The sequence below is a fragment of the Larus michahellis genome, chromosome 7 (assembly GCF_964199755.1).
Source record: "Larus michahellis chromosome 7, bLarMic1.1, whole genome shotgun sequence".
Classification (NCBI taxonomy): domain Eukaryota; kingdom Metazoa; phylum Chordata; class Aves; order Charadriiformes; family Laridae; genus Larus; species Larus michahellis.
Window position 1 is genome coordinate 8,091,003 of NC_133902.1, and position 20,786 is coordinate 8,111,788.

Genomic DNA, 20,786 nt, shown 5'->3' on the forward strand with positions numbered 1-20,786 from the left:
CAAGCTGGAGCCTTCAATGTCAACAGTTTAATCATTTAAGGAAAACCCTTGACAGCCTTAGTGATATTCTAAAGAAAACTGAAAAAGACAATTCAGAAGATTATAATATATTTAGTGTTTTTAACCAGCATAGGAGACTTTGAAGTTTTTATATTTCAATTTGTATTAAATTCTGATGAATAAATATAACTCTTGTGTCACTTTGTCATTGTCGGGGTAGTGCAGGTGGTAGCAAGTTCTGTTCCTAGCGGGAACAGCATCAACCCCAGAGCTCTTGCACTGGGAGCATCACCAGCAGCCTGAGGACCAAGTCCGGAGACTGGTCGGGGACAGGCACCCCCCTCCTTACCGCTTCCAGTGGGGCTTCACCTGATAAAGTTGGAAACTGGAAGAATACAGAGGCTTGTACATACTGCTGCTCTCTGTGTCGTACCTGTCAGCAATCAGAAACATTCAAAGGCCATTTCTCAGCCGGTGAAGCCTGGCACAGCGCTAACGATAAGGGAGTTACTCCAATTTACTTTCGCTAAAGAATGGCAGTACCTAGCACGGCTAAGGTGCAAACCATCAGGAACGATGACTGTAAGATAAATTAAAATGAAGGAAAAAGGAGAGAAAAGCCTTCAAACCTTGGGGAATTAAAGAATTCGCTAATTATTTTTTAATGATAATGATAAATAACGTTTCACAGCAGAATAAAGGCCCCCTGAGCGTGCGTTGGAAGTGGAGCCAGCTGACTGCAGCCCCGTCTCTGCACCCTTTGGCTGGGCTCGGAGGGCGCTCAGAAAATACACACCCTCCACCGTTAGAGACCTTCACAGAGTAAATAAGTGTTGTTAAACTCTTCTATTTGCAGAATTCTGCTAAATGAGAGCAAGTGAGTGAATCTGACTGTCAAGTCTGGACAAAAAATGTAATAAAGAAGAGAGTCATGAACATTATTCTCGCTCCTCCAGGTATGATTAACTGAACAAATACTAATAGCACAAGCCCTGCGGAATTAAGTCCCTCAGGTTTGTGTTCAAGCCTTCAGTTTGAAAAGCTTTAGGGCTAGGCATAACCTACTGCTTCTCCAGAATGAAAAAGGGGTGGGTTTGTTTGTTTGTGTTTTTTTTTTTTCCCCTTTTAAAATCTCTCAAGAAGTGTAAAGAAGAGAAAACACATTCTGGTTTCTGGTCTGGTTTTTGCTCTTGCGGCAAAGAACTACAAAAACCCAGTTTGGGCCAGTGCAATGCTTTAACTTTATTCCACATCTCAATTATTTTTAGCTTGTCTGCTAATTTGACGTTAATCCCAAACTGTTAGTGGCCCGGGATTTGGAGGAATTCGAAGTGACGTTAATTATGTGACACGTGTTTGAAAGCTTCAACATTTACTAAGCCAGGAGTTCCCAAACAGAAAAAGGAAACAGGGCCCTTTACCGTGGGGCACCGATTAACTCACTCTAGATTAGCTAAATAAATATCAGAATATAGTTTAATGGGCTCCTACTCATAAAGGCCTAGATAGCAACACATTTTCCAGCAGGGCCCCTTCACAAAGGTGTACCACGACCGCGGCTGGCAGCAGGGAAATCCAGATGAGGAGACAACGGGACAGAGAAGACATTATGCCTGTCTTCAGTCTGAACTACCACCATACCCACAAAACCAACTCACAGAAACAACCCTGACATCCACACATCTCCTCGAATAAAATCCCTCTCACAAACTGCTCTTTTAAAAAATATATTGTTTAGCCTGATCTGTAAAGTTGCAGAAGCGCACAGGGAGCGAGGTCAAAGCGTTGGAAGAGGAGAAAGAAGCTCACCCACACCAAAGGCACCCGCCAGCTTAAGGGGATACTATAACTTTAAACTTTGTATTTTTCAGGAAAAAGAAATACATTGCTGGTTTGCAACAAATCACACACATCCCCACATTTTCAAAATATGCCAAGATAATATTTATTAACACAGCAGGACTTACAGATCACAAAAGATAGTGATACATAGGAGCTCGTAAGGGCGTTATCAGAATAAAGCATGCAGGTCAATACTTGCAGAAGAGAGATATCAAAGCAGATCTGAGAAGGCACATTCACACAGGAAATGTTTAGTTGAAATTAGACATTAGAAAAGCAGCAAAAAACCTGAAGTTGATTAAAATATACAGAGATCTCCAATAATGCCAAAGAAAAAGGTACTTTACAGATTCGCAAGTGCAGCAAATGGATAACCCTTTGAGAACACCCGGGTGAGGGTTCGCCCTCGCTGCGACGTTTGGCAGGACACAGACCAAATTAGGTTCATATAACATGACTAGGTGCTAATTAAAATGCTTTGGAGTAAAACGTAAATTTGGTTTAAAAGAAGCAGCCTGGTTGAAACTAACAGCATGCAGCCAGTGCTCAAAGGGTTATACGAAGTAAATGCAAGAGAAATCAGGCAACATTAGTATAATCTACCTTCCACACAAAGAACTATAGCAAAGTTTAAAGAGACAGTATCCCCTTTGGAGAGAGCAAAACTCAAAACCTTTCTTCCCTCAGAGACCAAAGTCTGTCGTACGGGAAGCAACTTCATGATTTCTTTCTGATTTCCAGCGTAAGCAACCTACCTGCCCATACCTGGAAGCTACGCAACGTGAAATCTCCATAGCCAAAGGATAAAGACCTCTGTATGGGTATGTCAGAAAAGTCAAATCATTTATCAGCACCTCTGTCCCGCTGCTGTTTCACTGGAGACGTTACACGGTGTGTGCAAACATACGGCTCCCCATGACTGGTCTCCCATTGCTCACCAGTGAGGATGACAAAGGGATACTGTCCCTTTTGGACATTAGATTTACAGATCGAAGAAGATTAAGAGGGAAAAAAGATAAATCTGCTTTTTAAGTTATGTAAACTGAAAAAAAAAAAAAAAAAAAGGACTTGAACACCAACAGTTCATAGCCTGAAATGCATCAAACGTACATATGGGAACACATGAGCAGAGAAGTACTCATAACAGATCGTCCAGAGCACGCTCTGCAACGACATCCAAACTGAGTTCAATGGAGTTAAACTCTCCCTGTGGAAAAACATCTAGCTTGGCACCATAGGAGAATACAGACTTGTTTAATAAAAATAGCTTCTAATTAATACTTCAGAGTTCAAAAGTTTAGCAACAAGCATATGATCAGCTAACCCCTTTAAACAAACCAAAAAAGTCTTTCCTGCCACAAATGGCAATTATTAATCACTGATTGCTGTGGCAAAAGCTCACATCCTGTAGAAGAGCTACATAAGTCAAACTACCACCAAAAGAGGCTAGAAAAATATTAGGAAAAAGTGCTTTCAAAACCAAAGTAAACATTCAAGAATACACTGTAGGTGCTACGTTTTTGAAAGCTCACTCAACTTGGAATTTTACCAAGCAGTAATATGAAAATTAAATGTCTTTGCTAATAAATTATTCCTGATATTTTGTACCCTGTTATAGAGTATTTTCCATGTCAAAGTTGCCAACTCAATTCTCTCCCCTACTTAAAAATATCATATAATGCAAAATTACAGTACTGTGTATTTTCTCTACCCATATCTGCAAAACTGGAAGAAATATTTCATATGGAAATAACCAATTCTTGCAGTAACAGCTTTTACATTTGCAGTTTGTGTGCTCCCCCCTGTTCAGAAAAGCCTTTGACTGCGTAATACTTGTCGCTCGAACACAGTAACAGTTCCCGTATTATTGAAGGCCACAGAGCATTAACTACATCTTATCTTCCTATGTACATATGAAAAGAAAAAGCAGGACACTTGGGAAATTTGTTGTATGATATGCAATCAGATCGGAGATGGTCAATTCACTCTCTCAGGAGTACTTTCATAAAGGGAAATTAAAGAAGGTGAAAACCTGATAAAGTCCTGTGGTTTTAAATTTAGGGCCAAGAGTTACCAATTACAAAACTAGCATTAACAGCCCTTTGCACAATTATTCCAACGCGGGTTTTAACTCTAAAAAGTTTATGCAATACTTCTACTCGCAGTCCTGCAATACACTAGCTACACAGATTAAGCCCCACCGTAACGGGAATATACTAGTACTGTTGATTAGACAGCTTTTCATTAACAGCACAAATTAGTGTTCTGCCTACCCTTTTAGAAGCGCAGAGCGGGTTAAATCCCCAAGCCAAATGCTTTGTTGAAACCAAGAGATTATAGTGAGACTCTGCCATTCATCTTGCTAATATAAATGGAATGACATTGTTTGCATTAGAAAGTTTTCCACTCGAATCCCTTAAGTGACAACAGCTAACAGGTACCAGTAATATGATGTTGTCAAATCTCAAAAATAAACTGGCATGGAGTTCAAACTGTTCAATCTATTTATAGTCATCTAAGACAAAAAATAAACACTGCCCTACTAAGGGGCTGTTGGCTAGCGGCTGCACGGATTTAGAAGTCTTTCACTATTGAAAGACTAGTGCATAATACTGTAATTTAGCACACAGAACAACACCGAAATCTCCCATCACCTACATTACCAGAGCAATCTAACCAGTTCCTCACCTGCTGCTGGTGGATGTTGGCCACTAACTGTTGGCAAATCCAAAGAGCTATCAGACATGACATGCTTAAGATCTCCTCCCACATCAGCCAGTTTCATGTCAAACTGAACAGACAACGCGTCTTCAGAATCCTCCTTGCCAACACTGCTGCCACCAATAGAAGGGAGATCCAGAGACTTCACCGAAGCAGAGTCTTCTTTGGCCTGCTTGAAAGCTGCAACTTTGTCCACCAGAGACTTATCCACGCTGTTGCACGTGGAAGAAAACTTGTTAGAGTGAAAGTCGGCAAAATCATCATCGCTCTTCACTGAAGAAAGCGTGTTGTCCTTGGTCTCCTCAAAGCCTGCTCCAGAGCCTTCCAGAGAAAGCTGTTTGAAGATATCGTACTTGGTGGGCGTAGCAGCGGTGGCAGAGCTCTGCCCACTCTTCACCGTGCTGACAGACGAGCCAGACTGAGGAACGGGACCAGCCTCTAGCTTAAGCGCATTGTATTTGTCATCTGGTTTTTGTTCGGAAAATCCACTGCTATTGTTGAAAGCCATAAAATCTGCAAAGTCATCTTGTCCACCAGCTGATGCGCAATTAGAAAACTCCCCAAAAAGGTTGAAGTCTCCAAACTCATCAGCTAAGCTTGAACTTTTGCTGGGTGCTGGTTGGGCAGATGGAAGGGGTGGTGGAGGAAAGGAGCCCGATTTTGATGTATTGAATGCAGGTGGAAAGGATGGCTGCTTGTTTTCTCCAGTAGAGGAAAAGAGATCCAAGTCTGCTAGATTCAAAGAGGTCTTTGCTTGTGTTTGCTGTTTTGACTGAATGGGCAGAGAAGGGAAGGATGTGGGGAAAGTTTTATCTTTCGTAGGTGGCTCTAATGGTGAGATACTATCAGCGGTTTTAAAATCTGTGAAACCATCATCGGTTCCTGCAGGCTTGAATTCTGCAAGGTTATCTCCTGAGAATAAAAACAAGGAAAAAACAATAAGAAGACACTGCAGTGACAACAAATACATCATACTCACACCATGCAAGCAAGCAAATTATCTCATGCAGTGTCAGAAGGTTTTATGCAAACTATTTAAATTAAGACCTCAGGATGCACGTAGAACTGCAAACTCAACTTCTATGAACCACACAAGTTTCAAGGTCAGTGATTCTAATATTCATTCCAGCAAACACTTAAGTCTCTCAAATAGCCTCAAAGTCATATTCAATTCCCTTTGCACTGAGTTAATATCAAAACACACCATGACTGATGCAAAAGGTGATCAGTACTGTCTCATTCAGCTTCCATTCTTTTTCCCACCTCATCCTTCCCGTATTTGCTAAGCAATAAATGTAATCTTGAATTTCGCTTATCCCAATAAAGTATTTGGCTTCTTACTGAAGCAATTCTCCCCCTCCCTCCCTTCAAAATATTTCCCAAATGCAGTTTCTTCCTGGGGCATCAGCACAGGGCTGAGACAAAAGCAGCCCTGCTGGTAAGCCAACAGGGGAACACAGGAGACACCAGCCAGACTTGCCTGGTGGCTGAAGGCATTTTGAACAAAGCTCAGTTAAAAGAAGGTAGCCAGCCAACAAGTCTATCCAACTGGGCATAATGGGGAACCCACCGGGGGCAAGAGACAAAGCTTCAAACAAAGAGGAATGCAAGGCAGTGATCCTAATGTGTTGGTTTAGAACATTTTTAAGCTCTCATTTTAATCTATCGTGTTTTCCTTCTGCCAGGTCCACCTAAACATACTCTAGCGTTAAGTGATCAGAACTTCAGTAAACGCAACATAACTCCAGCATCTTCTGACTTCTGCTGAGGCTGATTACAGTTTTACTAGCAGGCTTGGAGACCGAGTTTCACATGAAACTCAGCACGATTAATCATAAAATGTGCCGATCTCTAGTCTAACTACATACTGAATGTAAGATAGTACTATGTAAGGATTATAATTTAAAACTGATTAGCCATTAGGTAAGAATGTTTTCATTGAATTTACATTAAATATTTTGGTGTACTAATTTTACAAGTTTCTTCTTGTTCATACACAATTATTTTTTTTTTTTATAAAGCAATTTCTTTTGAACATGAAAAATGTTTAGTTTAACCCATTCACCAGCATGTACATACTTAGGCTACTTGTAAATTTAAAGTATTGATGCGTACTTCAAGACAAGTGTCCAATATACAGATTTCATTCTATTTTAGAAGTACACCATTAACATTTAATTCTTAAGATAGCACACAGCGTCATACTTTAAATTAGATAAACCAAGATTTAAAAGAATATTCTTTATAGTGGTAGTAAAGGACCACGACAATACCTAACATATCCTTCCATTCTCCCTCCCCTCCAAATCAATTCACTTCGCCCAGCAACAATACCAATATTCATGAAATTGCTATTCCACGATCAAACCTAAAACATCACAGCAAACTAAACTTACTGATGAATTGCAAACTTTTCCGTTAGAAATGTAAGCAGCTGGTGAAAGGGTTAAGAGAGGTCAGACCTGGATAGCAGGCAAATACAGAAATTTTCTATATTTTAGAACACGTATGGCAAGAGATAAAATGTTATTTCATTTCATTGCATGCATTTAACCCTGAAGAGGTAATGAGCATAAGAACCTCACAAAACTTTACAGAAGTTTCAGAAACTCAGTGTCTGAAAAAAAGAGTTCCATCTTTGAAAAAGGAGGAGTAGGAGTGAACTCAAGTCTAGAATCTAAAGTTGTTTTCTAATAATGAAACAAAATGCTGGGTATAACATAGCTCTGTGGAAGTCAGGTTAAGTTAGTAATATGTTCATTTTCTGATCTGTCTACTGGTTACCACTTATATCACATAAATGAGTTAGACACAGATAGTTCTGGAAACGGCTTAGGGAGACTCTGCTTTTGTAATTACACAGATGTTGCGCCTCAGATGCCATCTAGGTTTTATTTTTCCCAATCAAAAACAATTAAACACAAAATTCAAAATAAGTGATCAGATTTATTCTTAGAGCACCAGAGACCATGAAAAGTTTAAATTCTGCCCTAACAATAGAAATAAGCTGCATTTTGTCCAGAAGCATCTTATTCTGTCTTCTAAGAATACACGATTCCATACTTAAAATGAACAAATTCCTACCATATTGTTATTTTAAAATAAAACTCAGAAGCATCCAAAAGAGATGCCAATCTTCTAGAAGTACAATTTGTAGATTGTTCCAATAGTATATTGCACTGTTTTTTCAGGATACTTCCTGCTAAGTTGTTTAGAGCAGAAGCACCATTCTTCTAGAATTCTAGCAATGGAAATTCTGCAGCTCATGGACAATTGCTAAAAAAAAAAAAAAAAAAAATAATCATGAAAGCATATTAAAACCGTTCCAAAAAAACCCACTGCTTACCTAAGTATTTGCTCTCTGATGGTTGCTCTAACTCACGGAAAGCACTATACTTGTCTCCACAATCTAGAGAACACGAGAGAAGAAATAAATTTACATAAAGATGTTAGGAACTTCTTTCCTAAATTTTATAGCGGCATAACTTCTCTGATTTTTTTTATATTAACATTTTACCAGTGCTAAAACCAAGATATATGAAATATTGCAATAAATTTCTCAAAGTGGTTGCATATTTTTGCCTTTACCTCCAAAAGTAGCTGTACTTTCAGAAGGCTTCTCAGCTGCAATTCCTTTAAACACAGCATACTTATCAGTTGACGTGAGCGTCTTATTACCTGGCAGTGGCATTAGTAAAGAAGGAACACTAAAAACAAAAAGAGATAAAAGCAAAGTTCCTTAATTTAACCGTAAGAGATCTGCGTTTCCAGGTTTTATCTGGAGGAGCCTCTTATTATGACTACACAATTTGGATCACTAAACCTAAGCTTGTACCCTAAAGAGTTCTTAATCAAGAACCTGATTAAACTACCTCAATATCTGTTAAGAATAAGAGAATGTAAACAGGCAGCTGGGTAACTGATGGGTGAATTTGCACTTTATCTCACCTAATTGCATATCTTTAGGCCAGAAGTCAGTTTTCACCCTTCTTGATTTTAATTTGTACCAAAACATGAACAAAACACGTGAACTTTACACCACGGGAATTCTTAGCCCGGGAGAGAATAAGCACACAGGAATCACTGCTGTTTAATTAATCACTTCGCCCAGGGCAACGCAAGGACAATTCTTGCTGATAGGACTAGATACTGTAAAGAGCTAAAACCGCATGAGATTTTGCCAGCTCCATACTTTCATCTTATCTACTTTTGGTTATATTTCATTACATATTGCAAAATTAAGAGAATAAAGTGGAACCACTGTTCAAAAGGAAGGAAAGGATAACTTTGAATTTCAGTCAGTGCAGATCAGCGAGTTCAGGTAGCTAGCTAATCAGCGAAATAAGGATGAGGCCACAGTTACGCAAGCAAATCTTTTTGCACATAAACACACTCTATATAGTAAACCTGCCATAATAACCTAACACCATGTTAGCAACTGCTGTAAGATTTAAAAGACGTTTCGCGAGAGCTTTGCTTGCCCTCCGCACAAGCCCCCTTATCAGACCTTGGCAGCTCTAGAGAACAACATCCTTTACATATGAATAATGCATTTTACCTCTAGTTTATGTCATTCAATACTATGCACATTGAAAACGTGAATGAATTTCTATGGCTTTCTTTGGCCTGAAGCAAGAATCTTTCCAGAGCCATTTAAATCTCCTTATCAGCAGCCTACAAGCAACATACAAACCTAGCACTTGCACACACGTGCTAATGATGGTCTGTGATGCTTGCAGACAGACAGGGCGATCTCAAAAAATATAGCTTATGGTAACGTAATTAAATGTCACATCACTGCAAAACAGGCTATTAGATATGCAGCCTCGGCAAATGTAATGGTTAATCAGCTGTACTCTACAGATGGCTTTTTTTTAAATAAAGCTCCATAAGCAATTAGATTATGGCTCATTGTAACATTCTGTTCAAAACCGAACGCTTTTACAACTGAATAAAGAGAACTGCTCCAGTGAAAAAGAAACACTGGTTTTAAATTTATTTATTTTTTATGATCCCCTATTTCCCATTGTGGAATTTACAAACAATGCTTCTATTAAAACTTTCAGTAACAATAGCTTTAATTGCAAAATGACGTCTAATAGAAATATACTTAAAATAGAGCATCTTCAGATACACGTGGCATTGACTGACAGCAAAATTAAACTTCTTACATAGAATGCCATTAGGCACAGTGTAACGGAACAATTTGTTTTAGTATCCTCATTTGATGTCACTGGTGAGGAAGCCACTGGTAATCACCGCTTACCTGGAAAGTGCTAGTTCTATTTGCAACTAAGAACAGTCGGTTCAATACACAGAAAATGTGTACGTCTGCAATTAGACACCAGGGTGGTACACAGAAGTTTGCCATGTGCAGGAGAAGGAAACAACGCTGAAATTTTGTAATCACAGGACTTTGAAGGATTAATTGTAAACTCTCAAAGGGAGTAAACATGCTTACTTATTTTGTTATACAAAATTTGCCTGATCTAGAATTACATTTTGGCAGTCTCCCAAAGGAAAAGCCAAGATTGCTGAAGTCTGAATGAGATTTCAATTGAGATTTAGAGTCAGTTATCAAAAGTTTAAGCACTGGCCAGAGAAACGACAGAAATAACAAAAACCCTGTCCACTGGAGTTCTCGGTCATTTAAGAGTGATGTTGTGCTCTTTGCATGAGTTTTGGGGTCCATATTCAGGGCCCAAAGAAAGACCTTGATGTCAGCAAACCATTTCCATCAGCTCCAACAAACATGGGGTGATACTTTTAATGGAAGCGCACAGCACTCAACGCAGAACTCCTCTGTTCCAGGGTATTTTTTCTGAATAGCTTTATGCAAGATTTTCGCCAGAACACACAGTATGAAGTAACTTTCAATTGCCTGTGCAGTAGTATAAACACTTAAAAACCTATCCCCATACCTTGTAAACGCAATTTACCTCAGCATGATGACTAGGTGCTAAAGAACGGCCAACCACCTATGGCACATCAAATGTCATTTTTGATTCAGAAAGCCTAATTGTAGTTATAACAACCTTCAAAAGAAGCTGTCAGAGTAGAAGTCAGGTGACAGAAGAAAATTACAGGCAAGAAAGCTACCCACAAAAGAGGAAAATATTTCATTTCTTAAAGAGTTCTAAAATACTGAAGGGGTGGAAATCAAAGATCTACTACCTGCTCCTGTGCTGTGAACTGGCTGCTTTGGAGGAGGCAGCTACATCCCCTTGGAAATCAGCGAAAGAGTCATCTAGTGAGCCAGACTTTGAAGCATCTTGAAACTCCTGGAAGTCGTCATCTTCTGGTTTTACTACCTGAATTACAAACAACATGTTAATTGCCATATTGTTGCCTTTTCAAATTGTCATATAGCATGAGAGCAGTTCAGAGCAGTGTGATCAACTCAGGAGAAAAAAAAAAAAAAAACAAACAACAAAACAGCAAAAGAAGGAAAAAACCTTTCAACATTAGCATGCAAAAATCAGCATGGTCATACTACTTCACCTGCACCTCACTCAAAACACAAGGTGTGCAGGATTAGAAGTAGTATGCATGAAGAACAGGTGAACAGGGAACTCTCAAGTCCTTTCATGTTAAATGTATTATTGATTAGAGCCATGTAATCTTTTAATACAGGACAAATATTAATAATTTAAATCTATCAGTAATTTTAAATCAATACACACAGCAAAAGCATCAGAAGAAATATTTTCTGAAGAAGAATGGACCATATTTGCAAACACCAAAATTTTATCCCCTACATGATTTAGTGTTGTGAATCAAAGGTTTTCATAGTTCTCAGCTTCTCTTGAAAACTCTGAATTATTTTACCAGCTACGAGACTCTGTTACGTAGTTTAATATAAAATTCCATTTTAGATGTATTATAAAATCCTAACAACAAGTAAAATCCTCTTGCAATGCAATTAGTCTGTAACAGAGAATGCTTTGTACCTCTTCTAATGCCACTAGAAAAAAATGGAAAAATAAAAGAAGATCCTTAGTGGCATGACTTCATGTTTTCCGATGTCATGTGCTAGATTTCAACTCCATTTTTTGCTTTTTACTTAAAGTCTGTTGTCACTACGTAGCTCTGAAAGAGTCAGGCTAATTCTCTTTCCAGGACAAGGGAGCTTTCCCAGGCAAGAAGAGCAGAAGAGCGAGCTGACCTGGCTGGGCGGGTAGGCTGGCACGAATCCTGCTGAAGGCTGTGCTGCAGCTCCGCCCGCCGGTGCCGTGATGCTCATTCCCATCACAGCCGGCCCGATGCTGAGAGGCATGGAGACCGGCGGCGTGGAGGGCAGCAGGGGCGGCTGGCTCACTGTCACAGGCAGCGGCATTGGAAATCCAGTTAAAGTAGGAACGGGGGCTGCTGGAAACTGGTTTAATACTTCAGGACTCACTGCAGGTATTCCTCTCTGCAAAGGCAGAAAAGCAAAGAGAACCATACACGTGTACATGTCAACAAAAAGGCAAACTGCATTCTCAATTCCAGTTTCTAGCTTGTATTATTGACATCATGAAAGAGCAGGGTACTGGTCAAGCTTCAAGTAAACCCTCCAAAGCAAAACCCACTATCAAGAGCCTGTGTAAGTGAATGGTATTCAACACCCTGACAGCTGGAGTTACACAGAGGGTAATGTACCTGTCTGAGCGGGCAGAGGCATTTGACAGTATTCGACAGCATTCTTGTTCGGCTTCTAGTAAACCAATCAAGTAAGCACTGGCAAAAGCTATGCTGAACCTCGTGGGTGCTATATCATCTTTCCTGCACGCCACCCCCACAAGGTAACTCAGCTTTGATCTTCACTGCTCAAGATACCTTAAATTTTCATACAGGGGTGGTATTTAGAAATAAACTGCTAAGAGATGACACTACGCTGACAAATAATGGAAGCCTAAAATTCACACTCCACTGGTTCAGACTAAGGGCATACAAGGACCATATAGTTTGAGGAAAACAGATGTGTATACAACAGAAGAAAATCGGCCAGTATTTTCTACTAGAAATGCATATCCATGTGTTTGGTAGGCAGAGCTAAGAACTATCTTGAACTGACACTAAAGAAAGGAGTAACTGAAATGTAAATGCAGGGGATGAAATTATAATCCCACGGAAGTTACAAGGGGAGTTTCCTCTCTGGATTTCAACAGACATAGTATTTTACTACAGGTGTGGTATACCAGCCACTTGTGCCAACACGTAATCATGACAGATTAGCGAAGCCTTTTTGCACTAATCTCCAAAGCGCTAGTCATACCTGAGTTACTGCTATCATAGCCAGGACAGCGTAGAGCTCTTCTTTTGTGAGCTTCCCAGGAGTAGTGCGGTTGGCTAAAGCCCAGATTTGCCCAAGAGTCTCTCTGGGCAATCCAGACGACATCAGGATGGGATAGAGTTTAGCTGTATCTATTCCAGTAGGAGTCAAAGTGGTTTCTAAAATTTTCTTATACAACTCTGTTAAAAGGGAGTCAGTATTAGACAGTGGCAACTGCTGTTCTCAAGTGAATTTAAGATCGCTTTTCTATTTTGTCGCAAACTCAACATTATATCCAGTTAGTACCACTCAAAGTGTAAGGTAAGCCAACAGCATTCCGGCATCATATTTATCATCATGTTTTCATCTAAATGTGCTATCGGATGGTCTTTACAGGCAGGTTTAAAACAAGTAAAGAAATATTTTATAAAAAATACAGTTAGAGCTCTATTTCAAAACATGTTTCATTAAAAAAATTGCAGGATAATCTATATAAAAAGATAGTTACAACAGCTTTATGTATTTAAACCTCAGGGTAATCAATGTTTATTACAGCATCTCATTTTCTATTTACTATGTTATTTGCATATATAAGATAAATAGCCTTAAGAAACGAGCCTGCTTAATTACAAGACATGCCAAAAAACAGACTACCCATGAAAGCAGTATTATCATCAATGCAACCTCTACTAGCATAATCTTCTGTCATAACAAATTCTAGATTAAACATTTAACACGCTTGAATAAAATCCATACTTCTTCAAATATAAAGCCACCATATGAGTGGCTTTGATACATATAATGTATCAAAGATACATTCATTTGATGACCAAAGAATAATACTTCAATCAATAAATGGCAACGTAAGCACATGTACATTCACACCGTACACTGCCCACTTTCTTTTTTACCTGGGACCAAGCTATCGTTGTAAATCCAAGGAGGCATCATTTGCTGAATTGGGTCCTGTGAAGGGAATACTCCAACTCCTAAACATATCCCATTCAGGAAGAAAAAGACAGACAGTTGTATTAGGATATACAGGTTCAGAGTGTAAAGATCTCAGACACCAGATCACAGTTGGTCAGTCTCATTTAGCATTTCAGGCAAAGATTTCAGATCGGAATTACTGTGCTCAGAGGAAAAACAGCGACTGCAGGAATATGCATTTCAATGTAAGTAGAATGATTTGGCAGTAACAGCAAGAATATAGTTATATACATAATGAAAAAAGGAGGCTCCTCATTTGCTTCCCTCTTAATTTCTAGTTGTACAGAAGCTCGTCTTTTTGTCTCTTAAACCTTCATAGCAGCATTTCTGTGCCATATCAAATTTAGTCTCCCCATCAACTATATGCTATTCAGGCTACTTGCGGAATAAATAAATTCATACCTACCGTAAGAACCACAATGTTCCACTAGAACATCTTTATCAGGGAAGTCCACAACCTATTGGACTGAATCTCAGCAAGATCCCATCCCACGATCCCAAACATGAAACCCTGGCCCCACTGCTTCTAGTCTTGAGATCCAGAAGACATCACAGCCGCCTTCATGACGCGATCTGCCACACTTTACTCCCTCCAAATTGGTTATTTCCTCTCCACTGTGTGGACTCTTTCCCTCAGTCTCATGGTTTTACTTCCTATCTAGTCTCCGTAAGCAAATTTTATGCTTGGCTTGGATGCAATGCTGACAAAAATCAGAATCATTTCAGATTTCATTGTCTTTCCCAGTGCCCTTGCATCTCCTCATCTTCCACACGGATTGTCTCCTGACTGCAGTCTGATTTCTAATCATCTCACAACTCCAAGCACATTTTAATATAAGCAATTCCTTCCATTTCACCAGTCGAGTGAAATAAATTTGCTACTTCCTCCAGTCTCATTGCTCTCCAGCTTTAACCACCTTTCCATATGCTTCTGCATCCTCCCAATTCTTGCATCTCACCCTTGAATCCCTCTGATAAAATCCAGCCCCTTAAAAATCAAATAATATGAGAAGTGAAAAGGAATTCTCAGCCATATTTAGTTGATAGATAGGAGAGTCCTGCTCAAAATTTTGATAATATCTAGATGACAAGGGTCTGCCATTTTTCAGCATTGTCACAACTAAACTACTTCTGTTCCTCACAAAGTACTTCAGCTCATCCTTCAAAGCACTCTTAACATTTGGAACTATGCTTAGCTATTGTTACTCTACATAACTACTTCCAGCACCACCTTCATCTGCAGGCTGTATTTAAACTCACTCTGTCTCACACTCATTTAAGGGTAGTGTCCTGCCTCCATCCACTCCCCCCCCCGCTTTTTTTTTTTTTTTAAGTGAGGCATCAGATTGTGTTGGATTTGTACAAAATGAACAATGCAATTGACTGAACTATGAATAAATGAACAGCTCCTATTTCATGCTGTATATTCTTTAAAGTCACTTTTAGCAATTTACTGTGTATTACAAAGCCCCTCCACTTATTAAAAATGCCCATTCAGACCATTTAATTTCATCCAATAATGTCTTTTAAATACATTGGATAAGAAAACACTTGAAAGCAGCATATCCAATGACTTAGAAGAGGAACACATGAGTTTATTAATTAAAAGTTATGGTACTTATAGGAAAGAAATAACTGCTTGAGAAAGTGTCCAATTCAATTATCTACAGACCAGCAGCTTTGTCCCCTTTCTCCGTCTCCTCTCACCCCCCAGTAAAGCGAGATCATACAAAGGACTACATGTATTTTTATCATGCTTGACTACAAGTGGAGCCCATGTTTCATGTAACCCTTGAGTACGACATCAGAGCACTAACCAAGGTGCACCAGAGACCTTGCATCTATTTTGATTGGAATAAAGCAAAACCAAACAGTCAATAGTTAGCGTTAATAAAATCCAAACTGGAACTAAAGCTTACTCGAAGTTTTCATCTAGTCCAGCTTTTGAAATTTTGATCCCTAAAGCACAGATAGTTTTAGACATAACGCATATAAGCGGCAAATTGTTTGGGAAAGAAGTATTAAATGCCTAAGAGTTTTAACCTAACAAGATTTTATCCCCTCCAAGTTAAAACATGAAAACCCACCGTGACATTGACTATCTTTAGTAATGTTTCCTTAAATAATTTTAAAAAATAATAATAATCTTTAGAGAGCACATTTTTTTTTTCCCAAGAAAGAGGACAGAATATTTTGAAACAGCAGACCTGATTAAACAAACATGTTAAAAGTGATGACAGCAGTAAATTCACGTGGAAAAAGTTCAAAGCAAAATCATAGTTGTTATACGTTTAGCAAGGAGCAGGAGGTACTGACACATTATTCAAGCAGGCATTCAGAGCAAAATGATGCAGGATCGGCCTTAGAATTAGCGTACAGAGTGTTAGCATTCAAGCAGCATCTTATTAGATTTAAATTCTGTCAAATGTTTCATTTGCTCACCACACTCTTCAACTGCTATGTTTTGTTCTGAAGCCTTGTGCACCTCTGCAGCAGTGATACCACTTTCATGTCCACCTACAACATCCCAGTCATTGATGGTTAGACTGGGATGAACTTGGCTTGCAGCTGAGGCTTTGTGCCCAACTTCAGATGTTTTAAGTTTGATTTGCTCTTGTTCAGATTCATTTGAGCCATTATTTAAGACTTTCTCCTCCAAGGAAGAGCCTGAATGAACAGCAGGAGGAATTATTTATATTTTGTTATTAAGCACCCAGATCGCAATTCCCCACTTTCAAAGGAAAAGTATTACTGGTACCACCGATGAATTATCAATATGAGCATCCGTCCCAGTTCAGACCAATAGCACCACCCTGTTCAAACACTTTTATAGCCTGATTCTGCCCTTTACTTACCATGCATTACACAACAAACAAACACCAACAAGCAGGAGAAGGAATACATGAAACTATTTTCTGTATTAGGATTACCGTTGCATAATCATCTAGGCATCAGTAGCAGAGATGTCCAATATCTACTTACACCTGCAAAATTCTTCATTTTAATCTCACCACCATCCATTTAGCCTCCAAGAGAGGAAGCACACAAGTGCTCCACATTAGCCTAATAGTTCTTTTTTTATACCACCATCTCAACTGTATCGTTTTCCACTACACAGACTTACAAAGATGCTAGCACACAAGACTTAATTCACTTAAGATCAGTCATATGCATATTTAGCAATCTTTGGATCACACATGGCTTGCTTTTACAGCGCAGTTCTAAGGTAAGGAAGAAGGGGACTTAAGTCATCTTTTTACACGGATCAGCAGGTTTCTACTTAATTGCCTATATATTACTTCTTTCAGCCAGACTGAAAAAAAAACCCAACAAAATAAGTAAAGACTCTGTGTAGCTCTATGACAGAAGGTGATATGTAAAAAAAAAATAAAAAAAAAAAATACTTTGGCGTTACCTGTTTTATGGATATTGGGTGAAGATGCAGAGGTAGGAAAACAAGGAACCTGCCCAGTTGTACCATGCAGGATGGGTAACACTGGAGTCTGGGCTGGAGGGAGAGGTTGGACCACAGCCTTTTCTGAAAGCAGTTGCCCAGCCTCAGCAGGAGAATGGAAAGGCTGGAAAGGCTGAGAGGTGGACTGAGGCACCAGTTTGGGGATTTCAACAGGCCCTTGTATAAAGTCACTAAATTCTTCATCATCGAGAAAAGCAGAGTGAGAAACAGATACAGCAGAATGGGATGATGTGGGATGATCTGTAAAATGGAATGAACACACAATGCAAAGTGATGAGGAAAAGGTTCATGGGTGGAAAGGCAGGAAAAGTGGCAAATACTAGGTATACATAGCAAATGGGTGAGGGGAAACAGCAGTGGAGGCATTATTTGACAGAGATGTGAAGAGTTGTTGTTGTCAGCGTAACAAACACATAAAGCAAAACTGAGCAGCCGCTTCCAACCATGCATCTTCTCTCCCAGGTTTTTATGATGTAAACACTTTGATTGAAACTTGATTCCTAACAGTGGTTGAGGAAGTATTCTGTTTGTTTTAAACAGACTGGGTCAAAACAAATCAAGAAGTAGTATTTCAAACTGGACATAATGAGGGTGTGCACAGGAGGGGGACATTCTCCCTCAAAGGACTGTTTTATCCGCAAAAGCTCAATAATATATCATAAGACACGTAAGAAATGTGTACTTATTTAGACAATCTGCTGTTTGATCCCTTGCATAGTTACCCATTTTAACAGAAGTGACTTAGAATGGGCAAATCTACAGACAACAGAAAATTGTCAGAAACCACCTGTAACTCCAAAAGTATCAAAGAGCAAATCCACAGTAGAGATAAACATTTTATACAGGAAAAAACTTGTCTAGATAAGCTTTGTTTCAGGCTAGACACAGAACAAACTATACTGCAACCCACAGGAAATCTTCAGTAGTAATTGTTACAAATACAGTAATTACTGAGAATACAGAAGGCTTCGGTTTGACCATGCCCGGGCAACAGTACCCAAGTAAGCTGTTACAGTACACGTTTTGATCATTGTTAGCACTTGTATGGCACTTCTTGCCTTCAAAAGCACTCTGCAAAACATTAATTAATGCTTTGACTAGAGGAGAACAAACATATTATCATTTTCCATGCTATTTCATGTTAAAGACAGCACGTTAAGCTTTGTTCTAAAAATTTCAATTCTAATATAAGTTGGTATCTAATATTTCACCCTCATAACCTGACCAACAAACAGTTGCTAGAATGACACTTTATTTTACAAGACAGTTAATCCACTCACTTTGTTCCACCAAACAAAAATACTTCTTGGAATTAGTTCCCCCTACTGAGGATTTCAAACATTAGAGTTTTATTTTCAGTTGAAAGATGAGAAAAATGAGAAAAATGACAAACCTGGCTTTTTTGGATGTGAGGCTGGTGTTGGGTGCATTTTAGCATCTCTAGAAAAACCATCTAAATTTCCTTTAATGGCTTCCAAAGCATCATCCCTGCTTTTTTCACCTGTCTGAAACACCACAGAACACATTTTGAAAAATTCACAGAACAGCTCAATTTTCTTTCAATATCCACACTTCTTCAGTACAAAAATGAAAAATGCCTGCTGTTACATCAAACCCTTCTTTCTCCAGCAGTGCCTTCCCGAAGCATATCAACAATAACTCCCCCATTTAGAAAGCATTTATTTTGCAGACTACACCATAGCGGTGTTTCTCCGCCTTTAGACGACATAGCTTTATGCACAGGAACCTTACTCAGCTGTTTCTATTCCTACAGATAAGGGCCTTCAAGTTCATTGCAAGTGTCCAAAACTTTGGATAAAGTTAACAAACAAGGCACCAAACATTCTCTGTTCCAGAAACTCAGTCTGTTCCCAAATGTTACACACCAAGTTGGTTTATTTTTCAAAAGCTGATTTCATTTTCAACACCAGACTTTGTTTACATTACACCAACAGTGTCTAAAGGACTGACTATTTCAGATGCTTTTCGAGACGTAATCTGATGTCTCATATAAATTCACCAGTTATTTGCTTGTTGAGAGAAACAATCCCAATAAAAGCCATAAAAAAAAAAACAAACTAAAGAAAGAAGCATCCATTTATTACATTTATTATTTAGGACCTACCTTAGGTTTCACACTGCTTAGGAGTCTCAGCTTTTGTTTCTGCTCTTCAAACTGGCGCCGCTTTCTTTCTTCTTCTAAGAATTTCTGCTGGTGCTCAAATCTCTTCCTGAAACAAAATAATTTTTAAAAATTTAAAAATATTTTTTCATTACAATTGTTTTCATTACAATTTTCATGGCAAGCTTCTGCTTGATTTTTCTATTTCTTCTGTCTCAAATTTAGATGACTTGGTGCACACATTTCTACTACTTCTCAGAGCTGTACAACAGCCACTACTAACTTCATAGATGGCTTTCAAATGCAATGGAATGATCTCAACAACATTCTACAACCCTAAAAGGATTACTTTTCCAGAAGCAACTATTAATAGTTTTACTGTGTGGACCACCCTTCCAGACTACATCTCCCCCTTAAAAAAAAGAATTTCTCAAGAGTGGGATAAGTGTCACTTACTGTTGTTCCTCCGCAAACTGCTTCTGCATGTCAGGGGTGTACTGCGGGGCTGCTGGACGCATTCCCAAGAAAGAAGCCTGTCCCATGTAAGGCATTCCAGTCGCTGGCATCGGCCCTAAAGGCATGCCACCCTAGAACAAAATAAAGAATACGACTTTATTTAATTTTTTTTTCCACAGAAAAACCCAAACCACTGGCAATTACACCCTGCCACTTTGTGAACCAGATAGGTCTCGTAAAATTAAGAGCGTTAAGTACAGCTGGATGAGCAGTGCCTGAGCACAGAGTAGCTGTTAGAGAGCAAAGCACTGGTCCCTCAGTAGATGGCACTCTTCCCTCTCAATACTGAGTTACGATTCTTAAAGGATTTTAGAAAGCAGGATGGTCTTCTGGTCAAATGCAAAAAATTAAGACTTCAAATCCACACAACCTACCTCAAGAGCAGGAAGGTTACAGGCATCTTACAGTGCTACATCTGTTTCAGTACCATGCTTTTGGGTTTTCTTGGGTCTTTTTATTTCCTATTCTACGTGATCACATAATACTTTTAAATCCCCTGCTGGAGGTATACACTCCTAACCAACAATGGACGCTGGCAAAATGAGGTCTAGTCATTTCACAAACAAAGCGTTTCCAGGGGGGCAAGGGCAGGAGACAGCACATGACAACAGCCAAGAGGAGACTTGTCTGAATAAACTGCATCTATATCAGAAACATTTGCTGAGAAATATACTCTGATACAGTTATATCAGCAAAGCTTGCCTAATATAGAAGGGGGCAGAGAATAATTTACTTTTCTTACCATTCATTCTGTATTTGGTATCAGAACATGTAGGAAGAGAACAAAAGCTATTTACTGTTTTTAGACGAGTTCTCATAAGAACATCTTCCTACTATAAATTTTACAAAATTAATCTAATAAATTC

General features: G+C 39.0%; 1 protein-coding gene across 6 annotated transcripts in view; it reads right to left on the reverse strand.

The window, feature by feature from the left end:
• SYNRG (synergin gamma) overlaps positions 1-20,786 on the reverse strand; it is a 44,433-nt gene that overhangs the window by 15,919 nt on the left and 7,728 nt on the right. For 2 of the 6 annotated variants that reach the window (XM_074596254.1, XM_074596255.1), the window contains exons 4-15: positions 19,861-19,991; positions 19,408-19,513; positions 18,676-18,787; positions 17,223-17,522; positions 16,250-16,474; positions 13,729-13,806; positions 12,821-13,017; positions 11,729-11,977; positions 10,738-10,874; positions 8,152-8,270; positions 7,910-7,972; positions 4,531-5,475 (exon numbers count right to left, since the gene is read on the reverse strand). In XM_074596254.1, the coding sequence (XP_074452355.1) occupies positions 4,531-5,475; positions 7,910-7,972; positions 8,152-8,270; positions 10,738-10,874; positions 11,729-11,977; positions 12,821-13,017; positions 13,729-13,806; positions 16,250-16,474; positions 17,223-17,522; positions 18,676-18,787; positions 19,408-19,513; positions 19,861-19,991 (2,662 nt within the window). The remainder of the gene's footprint in view (positions 1-4,530; positions 5,476-7,909; positions 7,973-8,151; positions 8,271-10,737; positions 10,875-11,728; positions 11,978-12,820; positions 13,018-13,728; positions 13,807-16,249; positions 16,475-17,222; positions 17,523-18,675; positions 18,788-19,407; positions 19,514-19,860; positions 19,992-20,786) is intronic. The other 4 variants (XM_074596259.1, XM_074596258.1, XM_074596257.1 and 1 more) reach the window with 3 other exon arrangements.